Here is a 21,718-nt window from a genome sequence, read left to right on the forward strand (position 1 = left end):
AAACAGCTACAATAAAATGAATGAGTAAAATATGTCATTCTTCACTATCTATCTCTGTACCTCTCTATCGCTATCTCTGTACCTATCTATCGCTATCTCTGTACCTATCTATCGCTATCTCTGTACCTATCTATCGCTATCTCTGTACCTATCTATCGCTATCTCTGTACCTATCTATCGCTATCTCTGTACCTATCTATCGCTATCTCTGTACCTATCTATCGCTATCTCTGTACCTATCTATCGCTATCTCTGTACCTATCTATCGCTATCTCTGTACCGATCTATCGCTATCTCTGTACCGATCTATCGCTATCTCTGTACCGATCTATCGCTATCTCTGTACCGATCTATCGCTATCTCTGTACCGATCTATCGCTATCTCTGTACCGATCTATCGCTATCTCTGTACCGATCTATCGCTATCTCTGTACCGATCTATCGCTATCTCTGTACCGATCTATCGCTATCTCTGTACCGATCTATCGCTATCTCTGTACCGATCTATCGCTATCTCTGTACCGATCTATCGCTATCTCTGTACCGATCTATCGCTATCTCTGTACCGATCTATCGCTATCTCTGTACCGATCTATCGCTATCTCTGTACCGATCTATCGCTATCTCTGTACCGATCTATCGCTATCTCTGTACCGATCTATCGCTATCTCTGTACCGATCTATCGCTATCTCTGTACCTATCTATCGCTATCTCTGTACCTATCTATCGCTATCTCTGTACCTATCTATCGCTATCTCTGTACCTATCTATCGCTATCTCTATACCTTTCTATCGCTATCTCTACACCTATCTATCTTACACCTATCTATCTCTATACCTCAGTGACGGGCCGTCAGGGCCTTCAAGGCCTTCTCTGCTGGCCTAAGAAATATCTGAATCATATTATATTTTGTCCATCAATACGTACTTATTATTCCAAATGGTCTGTTAGCTTCCTTTCATTGCTTTTCCCCCTGGTTGCACTGCTTCCAGATGTGTGTTTTCATATTGAAGCATTTAATAAATCACATTTCAGCCATTATTTGTTGCCAGATCAGATCTGCCTCAAAGCCTGCACAATCAGTTCTTGCGGGCTCTGCTGCATTAAACTAGACTGTTGCTTTTAACCAATCAGATTTCGAGTTGGCAACCCCACAATGATTTTTCATAGGCGTTAGCATTTTGCTGGCTGGGACATGTCATTGCTTTCACAAACTATGATTGGCTAGTAGGCGGGCCAAAGCAGTACCGAGGCAGCCGAGATTGCAAACTCCACCCACTATGGCCGACAGAAGCAAAAACAAATAGATTCTGCTTGCTCACAAAGCTATTTTCTAGACGGACATTTTCAGGAAAAAAAATGGACATCATTAAGAAAGGGCGGTCAACTCCGAAGCTAGCAAGCCTGTTACATCCGGGAAAATGGTGTGTGGGGCACTTTCAGCGCGCTAACTTAGCTCCACAAGCAAATAGTATATTGTTGTGTTGATTTAATGCCATTTTCAAAATGGACTATGCCGGAAATATGACAGGACAGGCCCGACTTTCCTCATTAGCTTCGATGGCGATAGGAAAGAAGGAAGAAAGAAAGGAGGATGGATATTGTGTAAAAAGGATTTTTGGTGAGTAAAATTACAAATATGGCTATATTCCTAGATAATATTTCAATTGTGGGCCAAGTTCTGATATCTGAAAAGCTCCAGTGTTTGTATTTAAGCTCCAGTGTTTGTATTTAATCACAAAATGCTGCTAGGAAGTGTATTTTACCCCAGTTTAATTTTTGGCGTTTCACCATTGACGTCCATCGCTGTCTTTTCCCGGGAAAAATCACCCCCCTGGGTGTAATATCTCAAAAGCTCCAGTATTTGTATTCAATCAATAAATGATGGTAGGAAGTGGATTTTACCTAATTTTAGTATTTTAGTGCATTTTTTGTCATTTCACGTATGGACGTATCGAAGTTCATCGCTGTCTTTTTACCGGGGAAATGATACTCCGGGCCCGGTTCTGATGTCTAAAAAGCTCCAGTATTTGTATTTAATCAATAAATGCTGTTTTTGGCTGGATTTTACCCCATTTTCGGGCAATGTTTGCCCGTACGCCATTGACGTTCATCGCTGTCTTTTCCCGGGAAAATCACCCCCTGGCCTGGTTTTAATGTCTGAAAAGCTCCAGTATTTGTATTTAATCATGAAATGCTGCTAGGAAGTGGATTTTACCCCATTTTTGTGCATTAATTTATTGATTATTTTTATGTGTCACAGCTGTAGCTGCAGTAGAGGTTTTATAGCCATAAAATAGTTTTTGAGGGTTGGATTGATACGTTGAAGGCGTTACCAGAAAATGCACCGCCCGCCACTGCTTTACCTATCTATCTCTATACCTATCTATCACTATCTCTATACCTATCTATCTCTATACCTCTCTATCTCTATACCTCTTTATCTCTATACCTCTCTATCTCTATCTATCTCTATACCTCTCTATCTCTATCTCTATACCTATCTATCTCTATCTCTATACCTATCTATCTCTATCTCTATCTCTATACCTATCTATCTCTATCTCTATCTCTATACATATCTATCTCTATCTCTATCTCTATCTCTATACATATCTATCTCTATCTCTATACCTATCTATCTCTATACCTCTATCTCTATCCCTATCTATCTCTATCTCTATCCCTATCTATCTCTATCTCTATCCCTATCTATCTCTATCTCTATCCCTATCTATCTCTATCCCTATCTATCTCTATCTCTATCCCTATCTATCTCTATCTCTATCCCTATCTATCTCTATCTCTATCCCTATCTATCTCTATCTCTATCCCTATCTATCTCTATCTCTATACCTCTCTATCTCTATACCTCTCTATCTCTATACCTCTCTAGCTCTATACCTCTCTAGCTCTATACCTCTCTAGCTCTATACCTCTCTAGCTCTATACCTCTCTAGCTCTATACCTCTCTAGCTCTATACCTCTCTAGCTCTATACCTCTCTAGCTCTATACCTCTCTAGCTCTATACCTCTCTATCTCTATCCCTATCCCTGTCCATCCCTACCCCGTCCATCCCTACCCCGTCCATCTCTACCCTTGTCCACCTCTACACCTGTCTGTCCACCTCTACACCTGTCTGTCCACCTCTACACCTGTCTGTCCACCTCTACACCTGTCTGTCCACCTCTACACCTGTCTGTCCACCTCTACACCTGTCTGTCCACCTCTACACCTGTCTGTCCACCTCTACACCTGTCTGTCCACCTCTACACCTGTCTGTCCACCTCTACACCTGTCTGTCCACCTCTACACCTGTCTGTCCACCTCTACACCTGTCTGTCCACCTCTACACCTGTCTGTCCACCTCTACACCTGTCTGTCCACCTCTACACCTGTCTGTCCACCTCTACACCTGTCTGTCCACCTCTACACCTGTCTGTCCACCTCTACACCTGTCTGTCCACCTCTACACCTGTCTGTCCACCTCTACACCTGTCTGTCCACCTCTACACCTGTCTGTCCACCTCTACACCTGTCTGTCCACCTCTAGTTTCTACCTCATGTTTGAGGTTTACCCATGTTGACAATTACAGGCCTCTCTAGATATAGATATACGTATACACACAGTTGTGGTCAAAGGTTTACATACACTTGTTAAGAACAATGTCATGGCTCTCTTGAGATTCCAGTTACAGACGCTCCCCTACTTACGAACGAGTTAGGTTCCGAGCGATTGTTCATAAGTTGAATTTGTTCGTAAGTTGCTCAGTGCTATATTTTGTATTATAATTTATGTTTAAGGCCTATATAGGTATATTGAAGGTTTATATAAGTGCATTTGTATGTTTAAGGCTTGTATAAGTAACACGCATTGGTTTGTACTGAAAAAAACATTTAATAAAATGGAGAATACATACAGTACTGTATACATACATTAGAGAGAGAGATTTACTAGAAACTGTCCGAAAGAAGCTATCTAATGATGATTGCAGTTTTCTTTTTTCATCATAAATGATGCGGTAGCACTGTATGGCATCATTCAATTGATTTGCAACCTTTGTGCAACGTTCAATATTTGGGTCCTGCTGCTCGATCTTTGTTTATAAATGGTACTGACGGTCGAACGATTCAAGTTGTATTCCCGTGCAACGCTCACCACTTTCTCACGTGCATCAAGTTTCATTATTATTGCCACTCGTTTCAAATGAAATGGCTTCCCTCTTCCTTGCACCTCCCTCACTAGAAGCCTTTCGCTTTTCACCCACCATATTGAATAATAGATGCACGAGATATTTAATGATAAAAATGAAAAAGGTTCTTTGCGCACTGGAGATATGTTCACGCACTTCTGCACTGCAACGAACTGGGCAGAGGAAGGTGGATGCTGGGTGAGCTGAGCTCTCACAGCGCCAGGCATCGGTATTAGCGGCGGAGAGAAGCACTACTCGGAAAAAGGCACGCAATTAAAAATCGAATTTACGAACAGTTTTCGACATAAACGCAATTTGCACACATGTTCGTATGTACCGTTGTTCATAACTCGAATGTTCGTAAGTAGGAGAGCGTCTGTATTTCTACAACTCTACACTATCAGAGAAAAATCAGAGTTGTAGAAATAACTTAACTCAAGAGAGCCATGACATTATGTTCTTCACAAGTGTATGTAAACTTTTGACCACAACTGTATGCAAAGCCAAATAACACCAGAATCCTCTGTGCCATCTTCTGGATGTTTGGAAATTTGGCTGCACTTAATGAAGCATAAAACTCAGGGACTTTCAGGGAGTTGAACTTGTCACATTGGAGATAAAATCAGTTCCAACTGCAACTCCTGTGGACTTGTGAGAAAGGACATGACACCAGCTGTCAATGTTTCTAAAATCACAAAACCGACGTCAGAATTGCTCATGCAGGTCATCCAATGATTTCCTATATTTTTCTACATGCAGGGGACTCTTTTAACGCAACCAGTGTGGGGAAATGAGCAAATGACTCGTCTGATCTCTGAACTCCTGTTTGAGCTCCCACACACATTTACATACTTTTACTAGACTAGTGCGCCATCTATTCGGGAAACGAGGGTATTGCAGGGAAAGGGAAATGAATGAAGTCATTGATTTTAACTATAATTTGGACATCGTCGGCCTATAAAGCCCAACGGGCCGTAGTTTGCCCATGTCTGTCTTACACTATGTAAATGATTCAAACTTTCCTGCTTTTCTGATTATAAAGCATAAAACAAATCAAACCAAACTCCGTTATCTACCATATTCCACCAATGAGTACGTACAACAAAGTACGAATCCAAATCCATGCCTTAAAATTTCCCAGTGCAAAGATATCCTCCAAATAAGTACCCTTCTATCAAAAACAAATATAGTATCTCCAAAATATGACATGCAAAGATGAAGCAGAGACAACTTGCCTGAATGGAGAGCTGGCACACCAACGGAAGAAAACAACACAAGGAGCTGTTTTTCCTCTTCTAATATAGTCCTTCCTCAGCTATGGGTCAAATGAAGTTGGCCTCAACACGTCTCCACTCTCGGGTCATCTCCCATCAAAATATTTATCAGCAGCCTTGGCAATACCAATTGGAAAAATAAATATATTACAGGCTCACGTGTTGCAATGAAACAGGAAATAAAAGCGAAAAAAAACAAAAAGAGAGAGAGTCGGCCCGACTACTGTGGAATATTAAAAATATGTACAAAAAGACCTCTTGCCAGATGTCACCAATTGGGAACCAATGAACATAATGAAAATATTCATCTAATCTGGATTAGTGTCCTGTGTTCATATCTTCCATCTTTATAACCACCCTAACGATTGCTTGGCGATCGATTTATGTTATCCCAAAGTCAGCTGAGATAAGTGCTACACAAGATGGATAGCTGGCTAAATAAAGGATTACCATTCATAATATTTTCCCGTCCAAGAAAGAGGATTCATTTTTTATCTAAAATTTAAAAATATAAATACAACTGAAATAATCGGGCGGTGGCGTGAGTAGTTGGCGCGTTGGCCTCACAGCATTGAGGTCCTGGGTTAAAATCCAGGGTCGGTACACCTGTGTGGAGTCTGCATGTGCTCCCCGGGCCTGCGTGGGTTTCCTACGGGTACTCCGGTTTCCTCTCATATTCCAGAAACATGCATGGTAGGCTGATTGGACATTCCAAATTGCCCCTAGGTATGGGTGCATGGCTGTCTGTCTCCTTGTGTCCTGCGATCGGCTGGCCACCAATTCAGGGTGTCCCCCGCCTCTGGCCCGGAGTCAGCTGGGATTGGCTCCAGCACCCCCTGTGGCCCTAATGAGGATAAAGTTGTTCAGAAAATAAGATGAGATGAGAACTGAAATAATTCTATTGTGAGAAGTTGTGGACTCTTTTTTGGGGGGTAATTTTTTCCCAGTCGAAAGTTACATTTGAACAAACAAGCAATTGGAAATGACAACACTTTTTACCTTTGCAGGGACTTTATCTGAAAAGACGCACGCCCCAAAGATGGATTAAAACAACAAGAAGAAGCGAAGACGCAAACAATATCTAAAAATCGCTCTTTGTGGTCGACGCGCCAAAGTATTTGAATTCTCATTTTCTGTTCCGGTCTTTTATAACACATGAGCGGAAATACGTCACGCGCCACGAGATCCCGTGACCCGGAAGCCGTCCTGACGTTTTGCTAATGCGCATGCGCCAATTCTGCTAAACATCTCTATGAACCAGGGGCGTCAATAGGTCCTGAGGACAAGGGAAACTTAGCCTGCCCTGGAGGAGTTCCTATTTTACTCGTTTGTCTTAGAATTATTTGTTTTATGAACGGGAAAAAACTTTACTATACACAATCTATTTGCTTTAAACAAAAAAGAACATTACTATACACATTGGCTTTTTTAATGGGGGAAAAGCCTATTTTTGGGACTACAAAACTATCTTCATATATATATTTTTTCTATGAGCCTTACTATACATGGCCATTTTTGGGACTACAAAAATATCTTAATAGACATTAAATATATATATTTTAAATTAGCCTTACTCGAAACCCATGAGTCATTTTTTAGTCCAAGTTGGTTATTGTTCTTATGAATCAGCCAAAGTAGCTCAGTTGGGAGTGTTAGACTGAAGATCCAAAGGTCCCTGGATGAACCCTGGGCTTCTGCAGCACATTGGACAATGTAAACCCAGTCTATTTCAGCTGGCAGTCAGTTTGAAATATGTCTCCGTGTAAGGCTGTAAGCCATGAGTCATTTTGCAGTCAAGTTTGATTCTTGTCACCTACATGAGTCGAATTGGCTCAGATAGAGTGTTGGAGAGCGTTCCTGCTCTCGCTCTCGCATCTCGATCTCATACTCTCAATCTCTATCTCTCCATCTCTATCTCTATCTATCTCTGTCTCTTGTTGAGTGACAGTCCATTGATGGTTCACTCGGGTGTTCGTCCAAATAGTCCAAGAGGTATAAATAGTGGAAACACAGGCAGAAATGTGACAACAACTCATCGAGTTTAATAAACAGCATTATGTGACCATCAATGCGATACAAACAATGGCTTCTATCTCATTGAGGGTCCCGAGTGTTGGAAGACGCCACCTCTATATTGGGGAGGAGGATAGGTGGTGTTTCTTAATGATGACTCAGCCCCGCAGCCAGCTGGGAGCCCCTGACGCTGTGGTTATCGGTAGTTTTTGCTGAAAATGATGCAAGCTACGGAGAGTTCTGGACGGCGCGTTCCTTCTATGTACTTTATTGAACTGAACTTTCTTATGTCTGCACATTCCCCCTTCACTCTCTATCTCTGTCTCTGTCTCTCTCTCTCTCTGTCTCTCTCTCTATCTGTCACTCTCTCTATCTCTCTCTATGTCTCTCTACCTCTGCTATCTCTTTATCTCTCTATCTCTCGCTATGTCTCGCTATCTCTCGCTATCTCTCTATCGCTCTCTATCTCTCCCTATCTCTCCCTATCTCTCTATCTCTCCCTATCTCTCTCTCTCCCTATCTCTCTATCTCGCCCTATCTCTCTATCTCGCCCAATCTCTCTATCTTGCCCTATCTCTCTCTCCCTATCTATCTCTCCCTATCTCTCTATCTCGCCATATCTCTCTATCTTGCCCTAGCTCTCTCCCTATCTGTCTCTCACTCCCTATCTCTCTCTCCCTATCTCTCCCTATCTGTCTCTCACTCCGTATCTCTCTCTATATCTCTCTCAATTTCTCTCTCTATCCCTCTCAATTTCTCTCTCTCTATCTCTCAATTTCTCTCTATCTCTCTCAATTTCTCTCTCTATCTCTCAATTTCTCTCTCTCTATCTCTCTCTCTATCTCTGTCCCTCTCTATCTTTATGTCCCTCTCTCCATATCTCTCTCTCTATCTCTATGTCCCTCTCTCTATCTTTATGTCCTTCTCTCCCTATCTCTATGTCCCTCTCTCTCCATCTCTCTCTATGTCCCTCTCTCTCCATCTCTCTCTATGTCCCTCTCTCTCCATCTCTCTCTATGTCCCTCTCTCTCAATATCTCTCTATGTCCCTCTCTCCATCGCTCTCTCTCTATCTCTCTCTCAATTTCTCTCTCTCTCTCTATCTCTTTCTATCTCTGTCCCTCTCTCTATCTTTATGTCCCTCTCTCCCTATCTCTATCTCTATGTCCCTCTCTCTCTCCATCTCTCTCTATCTAATTTATCTCTCTTGTCCTTCAGAACAAATCACAACAGGCGTCACCATATTTTGAGATTTTCCTTTTAGTTCTGAAAGATCTGGTGTGATAATTGTCAACAAAAATATAGGTAAGACATTATTGAAGCTCCCTCGACTAGTTCCCTTTATTGACCAGAGAAAAAGTAAGACCCTCGTGCTGACTCCATTTTTTAAAGCCTTCATTGCCTCCGCCCAAAGTGGGCGTTAATTTGAAGTGTGTGGGTTTCAGTTACAAAGGAACATGGCTGGTCTGAAATCAAGTACTATTGGGTTATACATAGATACTCAAGATATGACACTTCCCTATGAACCATATAAAGAAGATATTTGAACCATATAAACAAGATATTTAGAGAGGTCAGGAAAAGTTTTACAACTGTCAGAACACAGCTCAATTGTTTATACAACAAACACCCAGAGCTGTTTTTCATATATTGTTGTGAAGAATACTACGCAAACACAATGATCAAATAGTGGCAGGCACTATGCTTCAGTAAGCGAATTCAAATATGGCTCAAACCTATAATTTAATTTTAATAACAAATAATTCATAACAGTAGGTAGGTAGGTGGGTAGGTTGGAAGGTAGGTATAAAGTCCACTATCCAATATTAAAAGGAAGTCATAGTGCGCTATCATCCACTGTGGCTTTAGCCTTACACCCACGTTCCACTGTTCCCCAAGTATCAGTATATACACTGTTCTGATCCCCTCTCCGAGGGCCTTTGGTCTGGTGCTAAGTCTCTTCCACATAAGCGTTGGTCCAACACCAACACTGTAACCGAACGAATGTGCTCCAAACTCCCCATTTGACTTGCCCAAACTTATCACTATTTTCATGTAAGTTAAATGTCCAGGTGATCCAATCAAACAAAAAGCGCATTAAATCTCATTATCTTACATTGTCTTTTTCCTCTCTCGTTTTCTCCCCGCGGGTTCAACAGAAAATTCAACAGAAGCACGGACTGGCAAACTCAATCAATTCTTACCTGCTGAAGCCAGTACAGAGAATCACCAAATATTCCCTCCTGATAAAGGTATGCAAAAAAGTTCGTTATTCAGGAAAATAACATTCATGACGGACCGATGAAAACACTTGAAACCACACTCATTCTGTGAAACGTCTCGTGCAAGACCCGTAGCATACTGTAACAACACAACCAGCTCGATGAAATGAACATGGATCTAATCCTAAACTTGATATAGTACACATAAACAGAGCATACATCAATACCTATACAGTAAATTCTCTCTATTCTGTGAAAGCAATGTCTCAACCAACGGAAGTGTCTTTTGGCTTATTTTAGGATTTGGTGCAATGTTGTGAAGGGAAAGAGCAGCTCAAGAAAGCCCTGGACTCTTAGCATTCCCAAGAAAGCCAATGATGCCATGCATGATGTCAAGATGGCAAAACATTTTCTCACGATTCAGGTCCAGTTTGCCTACGCGCCACCTTAATCTCTCCTCCTTCAGGTTTCCATGAGAACATGAAGTCGCAGGGCGAGCTGCTCCTCCAAGATTCCTTCAAGCTCTGGGATTCCAGAATAGCCTTGAGCATGGGAAAAAATAGACAACTCTTCCTCTTGAAGAAGTCCTTGGTGGTGTGCAAGGTGGTCAACGACGCCAAGGGAACGAGGAGATACATTTACAAGAAAAAACTCAGTGATTGAAATCGTGGTGAATTTTAAGTACCTGGGTGTTAGCCTCAACAACAAACTGGACTGGTCCACAAACATGGATGCCCTGTACAAGAGGGAACAGAGCCACCTCTACCTCATGAGGAGACTACGGTCCTTTGGAGTGTGCAGGACACTGCAGTGCTGAGGACCTTTTATAATACTGTTGGATTTATTATGGAATGTTTCTATATGTGTTGTAAGCATTTTTAATAAGTAATAAGGCTATAAATTAATTCATGGGACCACAGACACTTTTCCTCCCCATCGTCTCCTCAAGGCCCAGCTCGAGGACACATTGTTTTCGGACGCTTTTCGGCAAAACACAACGGGACTGTTTTGACGGGACTCCAGCAGCAGATGGCGATAATCGCATTATTGTTTGAAAATACGGCTGCTTTGTTTACATTATAATACTGCTTTGTTTACCTTATAATGAAAATATTATGCCTTGTTCAACTTTTATGCTTACTTCTGCAATTCTTACACAGTTGTTTTTCTAACCATCTAGGGTGTTATTGTACTGTCTAAAGACAATTGTTGTGATTACATAACATGTTTTTGAGTGTCGCGATTAAATACAATGATTCAGTTACTGCAATTCAGAATCCTCTTGCGAACGAAGACACGTTGGGAGTGATTTTCCTTGCAAGTTTGTAAGCAGTTATGTTGAAATATGTTTTCCAATTTTAATTAAATATTACTAATAATGATTTAAGGGTATTAATCATTATTCCAACAGATACTGTGGTGGCATCTACACTGCATGCAGTGGTCTGTTGGGGATGCAGGAGCACGGAGAGAGACAGGAACAGGCTGAAGAAGCTGCTCAGGAGGGCTAGCTCTGTTCTGGACTGTCCTCTGGACCCTGTGGAGGAAGTGGGAGGGAGTAGGATGCTGGCTAGGATGATGTCCATCATGTACAGCACCTCTTACCCCCTGCATGAGTTTGTGGAGTCCCTCCGAAGCTCTTTGAGCAATAGACTGCTGCACCCTCATAACAGGAAGGAGTGCCGCTTCCGCAGATCCTTCCTCCCATCAGCTGTCAGGCTCTTTAACAAAAGAAATGTCTGAATGTTAAGACCAACCGTATGTATATATGTATACAGTACGACTCGTACGGTGTTTGTACGTTTTTTGGGGGGTTTGTAAGGGGAATCATAATCATTTATAAGGGCAGTTATCGGCAGAGGTTGACAGGTATGCATACCTGTCAACTTATACGTTTTTCCCGTATTTTATACGTTTTTTTATCATTTCAAATTGTGTACGCCGTATAACAACTTTTGTACGGGATTTTTTTTAAGTACGTTTTTTGTCAAACGGATCTCGTTTTACGCATTTCGGCTCTAATCCGGATCGTCTCGGTCCCTGGTAGCAGACGAAAACGTCATCGTCAACTGCTGATATTGTCATGCTTTAAGCATGATATGCGCACACGCATTCCCCTTTCACATAATTTCCTGTTTCGTTATTTAAGCAGCTATGAGTCATAGCGCTTGGGTCCGAATACATTCACGGTACATAACACTTTTACGTGCACCCTATGTGAGTAAATATGTGCCGCGTTGCATTTGTACGGTTTTCTATTGCTTAATACGGGGAATTCCAATCATTAATACGGGGAGGAATTGGCCCAGGTTGACAGGTATGGGTATGGTGTTCTGACTCCAATTAACAGGTCTCTCCTAGTCTAAAGTGGGCGTTAGTTCTGAATATAGGTGGGTGTGTTTCGTTTACCTATTTTGACCACTAGAGTGTAGTAGTGAGTAGACAGTGTTTCAAGATAAGCGTGGGGTGTGTAACAAATACAAGACTTGAATAACAAAAGGAAGGAATATATGATTATTGTGAATAATGTCAATTGGGCTATATGTTGGTGAGAATATACTTTGAATATATATGACACACCCAAATAATGTTCTTATTGAACTATTCCTGGAAAAAAAGGAGATTTCGTTTCATAAAAAATATCCATCTTGCTCGAAAGGAAGTTTCGCATTTCATGCGCATGCGCATCAGCAAAATGACACGATCTTGTTCCTGTCAGAATTTTATTGTGACTAACGAAAACGGCGGACAGAAGTATTTTGACCTAAGGTAAGCCACTACCTGTTATTAAATGAATATAAAATATGGTACTGATTGTAATGGTATTTTCTATACTAAATTTAATTTAGTGCCGCGTTGTTTTGTGAGTTATACTACTGGCTTCTTTGTATGTCGCATTCATTGTTGTTCGTCTGTTGCAATTATGTCATCACGTTAATGCGACGTGGTGGGTTCAGAGTAAAAGTCCAGTTATTAAAACAAATAATAATAAAGTGAGATACTAAAGCAGGGGTGGCGAACAAGTTAGACACGAAGAGCAAAAAATGTAAACTGTGATAGTCAAAGAGCCACAACTTGATATCAATTTGCCAAATTATTTTAAAAAATAAAATACTTTATTGTTAGCTTTAATAGGCCCTGATGAATTTGACTGTGTTTGAAGAGAGAATGAAAATAAGGGACCCATGAAACGAGGGAAAGAGCCACAGTATTTACAATACAGTGGTACCTCGAGATACGAGCTTAATCCGTTCCGGGACTGAGCTCGTATGACAAGATTCTCGTAACTCGAGCGGAATTTCCCATTGAAATGAATGGGAAACAAATTAATTCGTTCCAACTCTCTGGGAAAAAAAAAACCCAAAACAGGATATTGGATTGAAAAAAATGTTTTATTTCTTATAATCCGCCATATATTGACAAAGTAATAAATAATGAGTGGTTTGATAGTAATAATGTGTTTAATAGGAGTAAAATTAGACACATTTCGCGGAGAGTATAGACAGCGGCATACACGGAGGGGGGGGGGGGGGGCTGCTCGGGGGGCTTTATCCACAGCACTTGTAAACAAACAAACTAATTTAAATTAACTTGGATAACTATATACAGACACTCAACGTTTAATGTAACTTCAAACAAAACTAAATTCTAAATTTGTTGTAATCTTTTTTACCTTACGTAGTTCTACGGGTTGACACCACCTGGCCGCTCCGCCGAAGTCTTCAAAACGAACGCATCAAGAGTTGTTTGTTTTTGTCTACCCTTCAAAATATTTCGATAATGTCGCATACAAATGTCATCACAATAGGATAACGCACGGCCACTTGCCAACGAGAAATAGTCTTTAAAGAACGATCGCGGGAGCATCTTTCCTGAGAAAGAATAACAGGAAATGACATTGCTGAGCTTCCCATGTATTGATTGTGGGTAATGAAGTTTTATTCTGAGAAAGGTTGCCATTGCCTATGGGTGTTGTGTGCACGAGTATACTTCATTACCCAGAAAGCCCTCTTTTTGCCTGCGCGTTGTGCGTTTCCTGGTCGTATGAGAAACTCGTCTGAATTAATTAGTTCCGTGCTCGTAGATATTGTTATACACGAAAGATATGCAAAAAAAAAATGCCATGGCCACCTGGCTTGGTCGCATCACGAAATTTTAACCGCATCACGGGCGAATTATTCGATCGAAATTTCCCCCGTAAGATGAGCATTTTGTATGACGAGCGGTCGTATGACAAGGTACCACTGTATATGATAAGAAGCACAGAGCCGCATTCATTTTGGCTGGGAGCCGCGTGTTCGCCACCCCTGTACGAAAGCATCGATTCACTTGGGAAATTAGCTTGAATACCCAAAGACTCGAAATAAAGTACTCCGATTAAAATCTGATGGGATATTTTATAACTAAAATGACTTCGGAAATACTAATAACACTGTAATTTCACATGTTGTCAAAATGTTCTTAAAATTATTCAGTGACAGATCCACGAACTTCTCTACTACTGTGATATACAGTGGTACCTTGACAGACGATCTTAATCCGTTCCGGGACTGAGATCGTATGTCGAGCTTTTCATAACTCGAGCGAACGTTTCCCATTTAAATGAACTAAAAACAAATTAATTTGTTCCAACCCTCTGAAAAAACACCAAAAACAGGATATTGGATTGGAAAAAAATGTTTTATTTCTTCTAATTCGCCATCTATTAACAAAGTAACACGTAACTAGTGGTTTAATAGTAATAAAATGTGTTTAATAGAAGTAAAATAAGATGCATTTCGCGGAGGGTAGAGACAGTGACATACACGGAGGCAGGGGGTGGTGTTCAGGGGCACTTTATCCACGGCAACAACGCACTCGTAAACGAACAAACAAATTTAAATTAACTTGCATTAATATATAAAGGCACACTCAAACATACGTTTAATGTAACTTTACACAAAACTGATTTCTAATTTTGTTTTAATTTTTTTTACCTTTGTTCTGGGTGGGTTAGCTGTTTGCTACGCCTCCACCCTCACGTTCGCTATCGATGTGCTGTTTGCTGTTGTATTCCCTTCAAAATATTCCGATGGCAACCACTTGCCAACGAGAAGTAGTCTTGAATGAGCGATCGCGGGAGCTAACAGGCTAAGGAAGGAATAACAGCCTACCCACGTATTGATTGTGGGTAATGAAGTTTTATTCTGAGAAAGGGTGCCATTGCCTATCGGTGTTGTGTGCACGAGTATACTTCATTACCCAGAAAGCCCTCTTTTTGCCCGCGCATGCGCGTTGTGCGTTTCCTGGTCGATGCGTAGGAGAAACTCGTCTGAATACATTGTTCACTGCTCGTAGATATCTGTTATACACGAAAGAGATGCGGCAAAAAACACAGTGCACTACAATGATAAACAGCCTCTCATGTCATGGCCTCCTGGCTTGGTCACATCTCGAAATTTTGATCGTATCTAGGGCGAAGTATTCGATCGAAATTTTCGTCGTACCTCGAGCATGTCGTAGGTAGAGCTGATCGTCGGTCGAGGTACCACTGTACTAAGATACAGTGGTACCGACATACGAGTGCCCCGACATACGAGCAATTTGAGATACCAGTAAAATTTTGAGCAAATATTTATCTTGAGATACGAGACACATTTTGATATATGAGCAGACAGCGGATGCGAGAGGCTCCTTTCAAGAACATCATGGGCACTGTCTCTCTCCCCGCTACTCCCTCGTGTAATAACTCTGTGGTCGCAACTCCCTCGTGTAATGTCTTTGCGAGCACTTGGCGGAGCGTTGCATTTGCTCAGTGTTTTTTTTTTCTCGTTAGACAGCGCGAATACAGGTGGGTGTGTTTTGTTTACCTATTTTGACCTAGGGTGTAGTAGTGAGTAGACGGTGTTTCAAAATAAGCGTGTGGTGTGTAACAAATACAGGACTTGAATAACAAAAGGAAGGAATATATGATTATTGTGAATACAGACGCTCCCCTACTTACGAACGAGTTACGTTCCGAGCGATTGTTCATAAGTTGAATTTGTTCGTAAGTTGATTCAGTGCTATATTTTGTATTATAATTTATGTTTAAGGCCTATATAAGTATATTGGAGGTTTATATAAGTGCATTTGTATGTTTAAGGCTTGTATAAATAACCAGCATTGGGTTGTACTGAAAAAAACATTTAATAAAATGGAGAGAATACATACAGTACTGTATACATACATGAGAGAGAGAGAGAGAGACTTATTTGAAACTGGCCGAAAGAAGCTATCTAATAACGATTGCAGTTTTCTTCTTTTTTTCATCATAAATGATGCGGTAGCACTGTATGGCATCATTCAATTGATTTGCCAACTTTGTGCAACGTTCAATATTTGGGTCCTGCTGCTCGATCTTTGTTTATAAATGGTACTGACGGTCGAACGATTCAAGTTGTATTCCCGTGCAACGCTCACCACTTTCTCACGCGCATCAAGCTTCTTTATTATTGTCACTCGTTTCAAATGAAATGGCTTGACTCTTCCTTGAGCCTCCCTCACTAGAAGCCTTTCACTTTTCACCAACCATATTGAATAATGGATGCACGAGATATTTAATGATAAAAATGAAAAAGGTTCTTTTTCATGGCTCTCTTGAGTTTCCAGTTATTTCTACAACTCTGATTTTTCTCTGATAGAGTGATTGGAACAGATACTTCTTTGTCACAAAAACATTCATGAAGTTTGGTTCTTTTATGACTTTATTATGGGTTAACAGAAAAAGTGATCAAATCTGCTGGGTCAAAAAAATATATACGGCAACACGAATTAGCAATTTTGGTGACTTAGAAAGTTCAAATTTAACTGAACTGCACCAATTCTGTCAAGAGGAGTGGTCAAAGATTCAACCAGAAGCTTGCCAGAAGCTTGTGGATGGCTACCAAAATCGCCTAATTGAAGTGAAAATGGCCAAGGGACATGTTACCAAATATTAGCGCTGCTGTATGAATATTTTTGACCTAGCAGATTTGATCACTTTTTCTGTTAACCCATAATAAAGTCATAAAATAACCAAACTTCATGAATGTTTTTTGTGACAAAGAAGTATCTGTTCCAATCACACTATCCGAGAAAAATCAGAGTTGTAGAAATAACTGGAAACTCAAGAGAGCCATGACATTATGTTCTTAACAAGTGTATGTAAACTTTTGACCACAACAGTATCGCCGTCTATTTGTTCCAGAACTCATGGCAAACCTCAATATCAAAATGGGGGATAAGGTGCTGTTTATTTGGGCCCAGCCGTCATCCCCTATGACTTTGATGAAGTTTGGCGACAATCTCTCTGCCATTGTTGGTCCAAATGGAAAGGTTTCAGTGGAAAACATGGACATGCTATTGCCCTGTGAGTATTACTAATAACTATTTTCTGCCTGTGTTTTAAGTGAAGTTGAAAATATATTTCCCCTTTCTGTAGCCTCCCATGCTGAGTCCTCATTTGATTGGGTGCTCTCCTGCCTTCTGTCAGACATTCTTTTTATCCACAGTTCAGAGATTCTGGCAGAGATGGCCAGAGTACTTAAACCTGGTGGGAAAATAATTCTGGATGAACCAGTTACAGGTCAGATGAAAATCTCATGGTTTTTATAGGGGGAAATTATAATTTGATGCAGTACTGATATTGAAACTTTGCTGACTCGCTAAAATGTTTTAAAATATTTTGTTCTGACTTACAAAATAGATACCATAGAAATTTGTTGAGTAGACTGTGTATATATAGATAAACTGTCTATACAGCAAAGGGGGATCAGATCCACAATACCTAATTTGGAGAACCTCGGGAGAATAATGAGCCCAATACATGATGGAGAAATTAAGGGAAAGGCCAAACAATGAACAAGCCCTTTGAAATATCAAATGTTCTTGTCAATAGTTCAGACTGTTAGGCTTGAATCTGATAATCTAAGGAGTAATTAAATGTTAGGTATACAGTAATCCCTTAAATATCGGGGATAATGTAGACCAGACATGGCTGCGATAAACAAAAAAAACGCAAAGTAGGATCACCCTATTATTACGACATACCATATTTCGTTTTTGCGCCTATACTAAAATACAAATACAAGTGCATACCGTATTTACTCGCATATAAGCCGCCCGCATGTATAAGCCGCAACCTGAATATTGCCTTGAAATTTTGGAATTTTACAATTTCTCCCGTATAAGCCGCCCCCTGATTCCCAATTTTTTACCTCCATATACATGGTTTTAATAGGGAGTACAATTGTGTTACTATGAAGGAAAAATCTTAAGAAAAATCACGTGGTATTTCTGAGATACTGTATGAATCAAAAGCACATTATTAGGGTTAATATCATAAGGAAGTTAATATGCCTGTATATTTTACATATTTCATATTGCACAGCAACTTTTGGTTTGAAGGCAAAGTTATAAAAATAAAGACACCTGTCAAAATTTCTGTAGGTTTTATTCTTTACTTTTCTTAGTGTAAGGAAGTAGATGTCTTATCTTTATTGCACAACAGAACAACAAAATACTTTTAAACATCATATTTCATATTCTCTTTTCTTATAAAGTAAGGTAACTTAGTTACTTTCATAATTGAATAAGGAGGAAAGTAATTTATTTTCTTATTCACTGAAGTTAGAAGTTTCAAATTTGAAACAAAAAGGTGATAGTTATCCTGATAATTATCGATAGCAACTGATAATTTTTTCATCTTGATAACAATTTTTGTCATATTGCCCAGCTCTAATCACAGTTATAGACATATGAAACGACTTAAATGTACAGTAAGTACAGTGCCCCAACATCTGAGCAGTTTGAGGATACGAGTCAAATTCCGAGCAAATATTTGGCTCGAGATACGAGCATACAAAACCCTACAAAACTCCGGCTAAAAGGTAAGGTGGAAGCGAGGCAAAAAGAGCCAATCCCGAAGAAGAAAGTAAAAAAATTAAAACAAAATTAGAATTACCGTATTTTCACACCTATAGGACTTACCTAAGTCTATTTTTTTCTCCAAAATGGTCGGTGTGCCTTGTTTGTCCACTAAATTCAAATTTTGCATGACCCTGACCGCTTGAGTGACTGGTTTTATTTCTTGCCGACACGCTACTTATTGCGATCAGGCCAGCAGATGTTCACCCTAAAAATAGCCTCCCCCCGTATTCCAAGCGTTACGGTAAATCCATTTAAAACATACCAGGCGAGTGGCAGGGCATTTGACTTCCATGTGCTCGCAGCGCTGTTAATCCTCAAAAATACTCTCAATACTCAAAGAAACAGTACTTTAGACCTATACAGGGGAAATGCATGACGTGAATGACAACAGAATGCGAGTGTGAACGCTTGGAAAATGGATTGAAGTTATGGATCGAACACAATTTAACAGCAAGAAAGAACTGCTTTTACAAACCGCTTGGGAGTGATGACTATCGAATGGCTGCCCACATAGATGTTCCATACAAAGACAGGCAGGCAGCGTCGCGCGAGTTACGTGCCGATTTGGAATGGTTGTCGATGCCTGGGCGAAAGAGCCGGCGAGCATTGTAGTTTGAGCTTTCGTCAAAGCTGGAATCACTTACGAAACCCCACGACGAACATGGTGACACTGACAATGTTATGGAACCCAGTATTGTTGGCCAACTCTGTCGGATACAGAAGTTGACTCATATTTTCGCGGATATACCGTATTCACTCGCATATAAGCCGCTTTTATCGGACAAAAAAATGATGACTGAATCATAAAAACACGACATGCACGAAACTGACGTCGCCACGACAAGCGAATGCTCAGTCATTTATTTCAAAATAGAGAAAAGATAAACAGATAATACGCTAAACAAAAGTGAAAAAAGTCATGTTCCCGTCACTGCTCGCTCGGGGCACGGCCATCTTACCTACCGTATTTGCTCGCATATAAGCTGATTTTGTCAGACAAAAAAGCGATGACTGAATCGAGGGTACTGCTAATATGCGCATTAAAACACGACATGCACGAAACTGCAAGTTGCCGATGCCATGTTACGATGACGTCTTGACCCAATGGCACAGTGACGACAAGACAATGCGGCCGATGCCGTCATTAATTTCAAAATACAGAAAAGATAAACAGATAAAACACTAAACAAAATTTATTTTGATGTCTATGAATGAAATCAAAGAAAAAAATGTACGTATCTTGCATAAAATGTGAAAAAAATCATGTTCCCGTCACTGCTCGCTCAGGGCGCGGCCATCTAACAGGTCGGGGCGCAGCCATCTTACCTAGGGCGCTGCCGTCCGTCTAAACCCAGTTAAATGTGCTCTGACTGGCCAGACGACGCAAGTAGCCTTGATTTTGAAATAAAACAAAATTCCACTTTGATTTTTTTTTCTCGTTTTATTTCTTGTTCGAAAGTGACGACTATTGGAGTAATATGAATCATCGAAAGAATTGCGATATTTTGACATTAGAAGAAGCAATATGTCTGCCATAACATCTTAAACTTCTGGTAAGAAAATTTTAATTTATGTACCGTAATTACTCGAATATAACGCGCACTCGAAAATAACACGCAGGTAATTTTGGGCCAAAAAAATCTGGAAAAACGCAGTACTCGAATATAGTGCGCACCTAAAATTTCCCGCTGACGAAAATCAGAAATCTTACCTTTTTTTCTTCGTTTCACGATTGTTTTGTTCAAACAAATTTATTCATTAGAATCCTTCAAATGAAGAGTCCAAATCAGAATCTTTAAATAGTCTCTGCAGATATTCCTCTCTCTCTTTGTCTGTTTTCAAGTCCACCGTCAATTCCTTTCGGACTTGTGCCATATCGCCAAAGCCTTCGTACTCGGCGGAGCTTGACGCTCGCCGGACATCCTCGATTCCCTTCACGGAGCTACTATGGCCGGCCGCCGGAGCGGACGCGGTTGAGTTGAACCGTTTGGCGGACGACTATGGCCGGCCGCCGGAGCGGACGCGGTTGAGTTGTACCGCCGGACGCCGACGTTCGCTGCCCCGTTTTCAAGCCACCGTTTTGCCGTCACGCTCCTTCCTTCTTTCTTCGACGCAGCCCGTACGTCCACCCGAGTCGGCCACGGCGCAAACCTGCCCGCGGCCGCCCTCGGGCGACGTAAACGATCATCACTCGAGCCGGCCACGGGGCAAACCTGCCCGTGCCACCCTCGGCGACGTATTTGGTCTGTGTTTCACATTTTGAGGCGAACCGGGTGGTTGCTCTCTGGTAATGATCCTTCCGCAGGTTCACCTACGGAAACCTTGTTACGACTTTTACTTCCTCTAGATAATCAAGTTTGATCGTCTTCTCGGCGCTCCACCAGGACCGGTAAGGACCCCGGCGGGGCCGATCCGAGGACCTCACTAAACCATCCAATCGGTAGTAGCGACGTCGGCTTTAGGAGATGACGTAAAATCCGTGTGTCGGCTTTAGGAGATGACGTAAAATCCGTGCGTCAAAGTGAGTTTGACAATGCTTTTTTCGATCGAAAATTTGTAATTTATTTTAGTTATTGATTATAACACTGTACTGAGAGAGGGTGAACTGAGACGAGTACGAGGTTAGAGGGGGGCAGTGGTGGTCTCGGCTTTCCGATTTTCGATCGGCTTTAGGAGATGACGTAAAATCCGTGCGTCGGCTTTAGGAGATGACGTAAAATCCGTGCGTCAAAGTGAGTTTGACAATGCTTTTTTCGATCGAAAATTTGTAATTTATTTTAGTTATTGATTATAACACGCACCCCCAACTATTGGAATTAATTATATAGCAAAAATCTGCGTGTTATATTCGAGTAATTACGGTAATTAGAATGCATCAGGTTCTCATCAAGATAGACTTATTTCTTTTTTCAAATTGAGAAATTTGATATTTTGCATTTACAAAGACAGGCATATTAACTTCCTTATGATATTGACCCTAATAATGTGCTTTTGATTCATAGTATCTCAGAAATACCACTTGTGTTGATTTTTTAAAGCGTTTCCCTTCAAAGTAACACATTTTTACTCCCTATTAAAACCATGAA

General features: G+C 40.8%; 1 protein-coding gene and 1 long non-coding RNA gene across 5 annotated transcripts in view; both read left to right on the forward strand.

Moving 5' to 3' along the window:
• Nucleotides 1-2,588: 2,588 nt before the first annotated feature.
• Nucleotides 2,589-11,086, forward strand: LOC144071307 (uncharacterized). Its single transcript, XR_013299599.1, has 2 exons — nucleotides 2,589-9,734; nucleotides 10,005-11,086. It is a non-coding gene; the product is annotated as an uncharacterized LOC144071307 (long non-coding RNA).
• Nucleotides 11,087-12,251: 1,165 nt separating this feature from the next.
• ciapin1 (cytokine induced apoptosis inhibitor 1) overlaps nucleotides 12,252-21,718 on the forward strand; it is an 89,010-nt gene continuing 79,543 nt past the window's right edge. The window contains exons 1-3 of one of the 4 annotated variants that reach the window (XM_077595462.1): nucleotides 12,252-12,473; nucleotides 16,912-17,073; nucleotides 17,146-17,289. In XM_077595462.1, coding sequence (XP_077451588.1) covers nucleotides 16,917-17,073; nucleotides 17,146-17,289 — 301 coding nt within the window. In that variant the 5' untranslated portion in view covers nucleotides 12,252-12,473; nucleotides 16,912-16,916. Of the gene's footprint in view, nucleotides 12,474-16,680; nucleotides 16,691-16,909; nucleotides 17,074-17,145; nucleotides 17,290-21,718 lie in introns of those variants that run through there. The other 3 variants (XM_077595463.1, XM_077595460.1, XM_077595461.1) reach the window with 3 other exon arrangements.

The sequence above is a fragment of the Stigmatopora argus genome, chromosome 3 (assembly GCF_051989625.1).
Source record: "Stigmatopora argus isolate UIUO_Sarg chromosome 3, RoL_Sarg_1.0, whole genome shotgun sequence".
In the NCBI taxonomy this organism is placed as follows: Eukaryota; Metazoa; Chordata; class Actinopteri; order Syngnathiformes; family Syngnathidae; genus Stigmatopora; species Stigmatopora argus.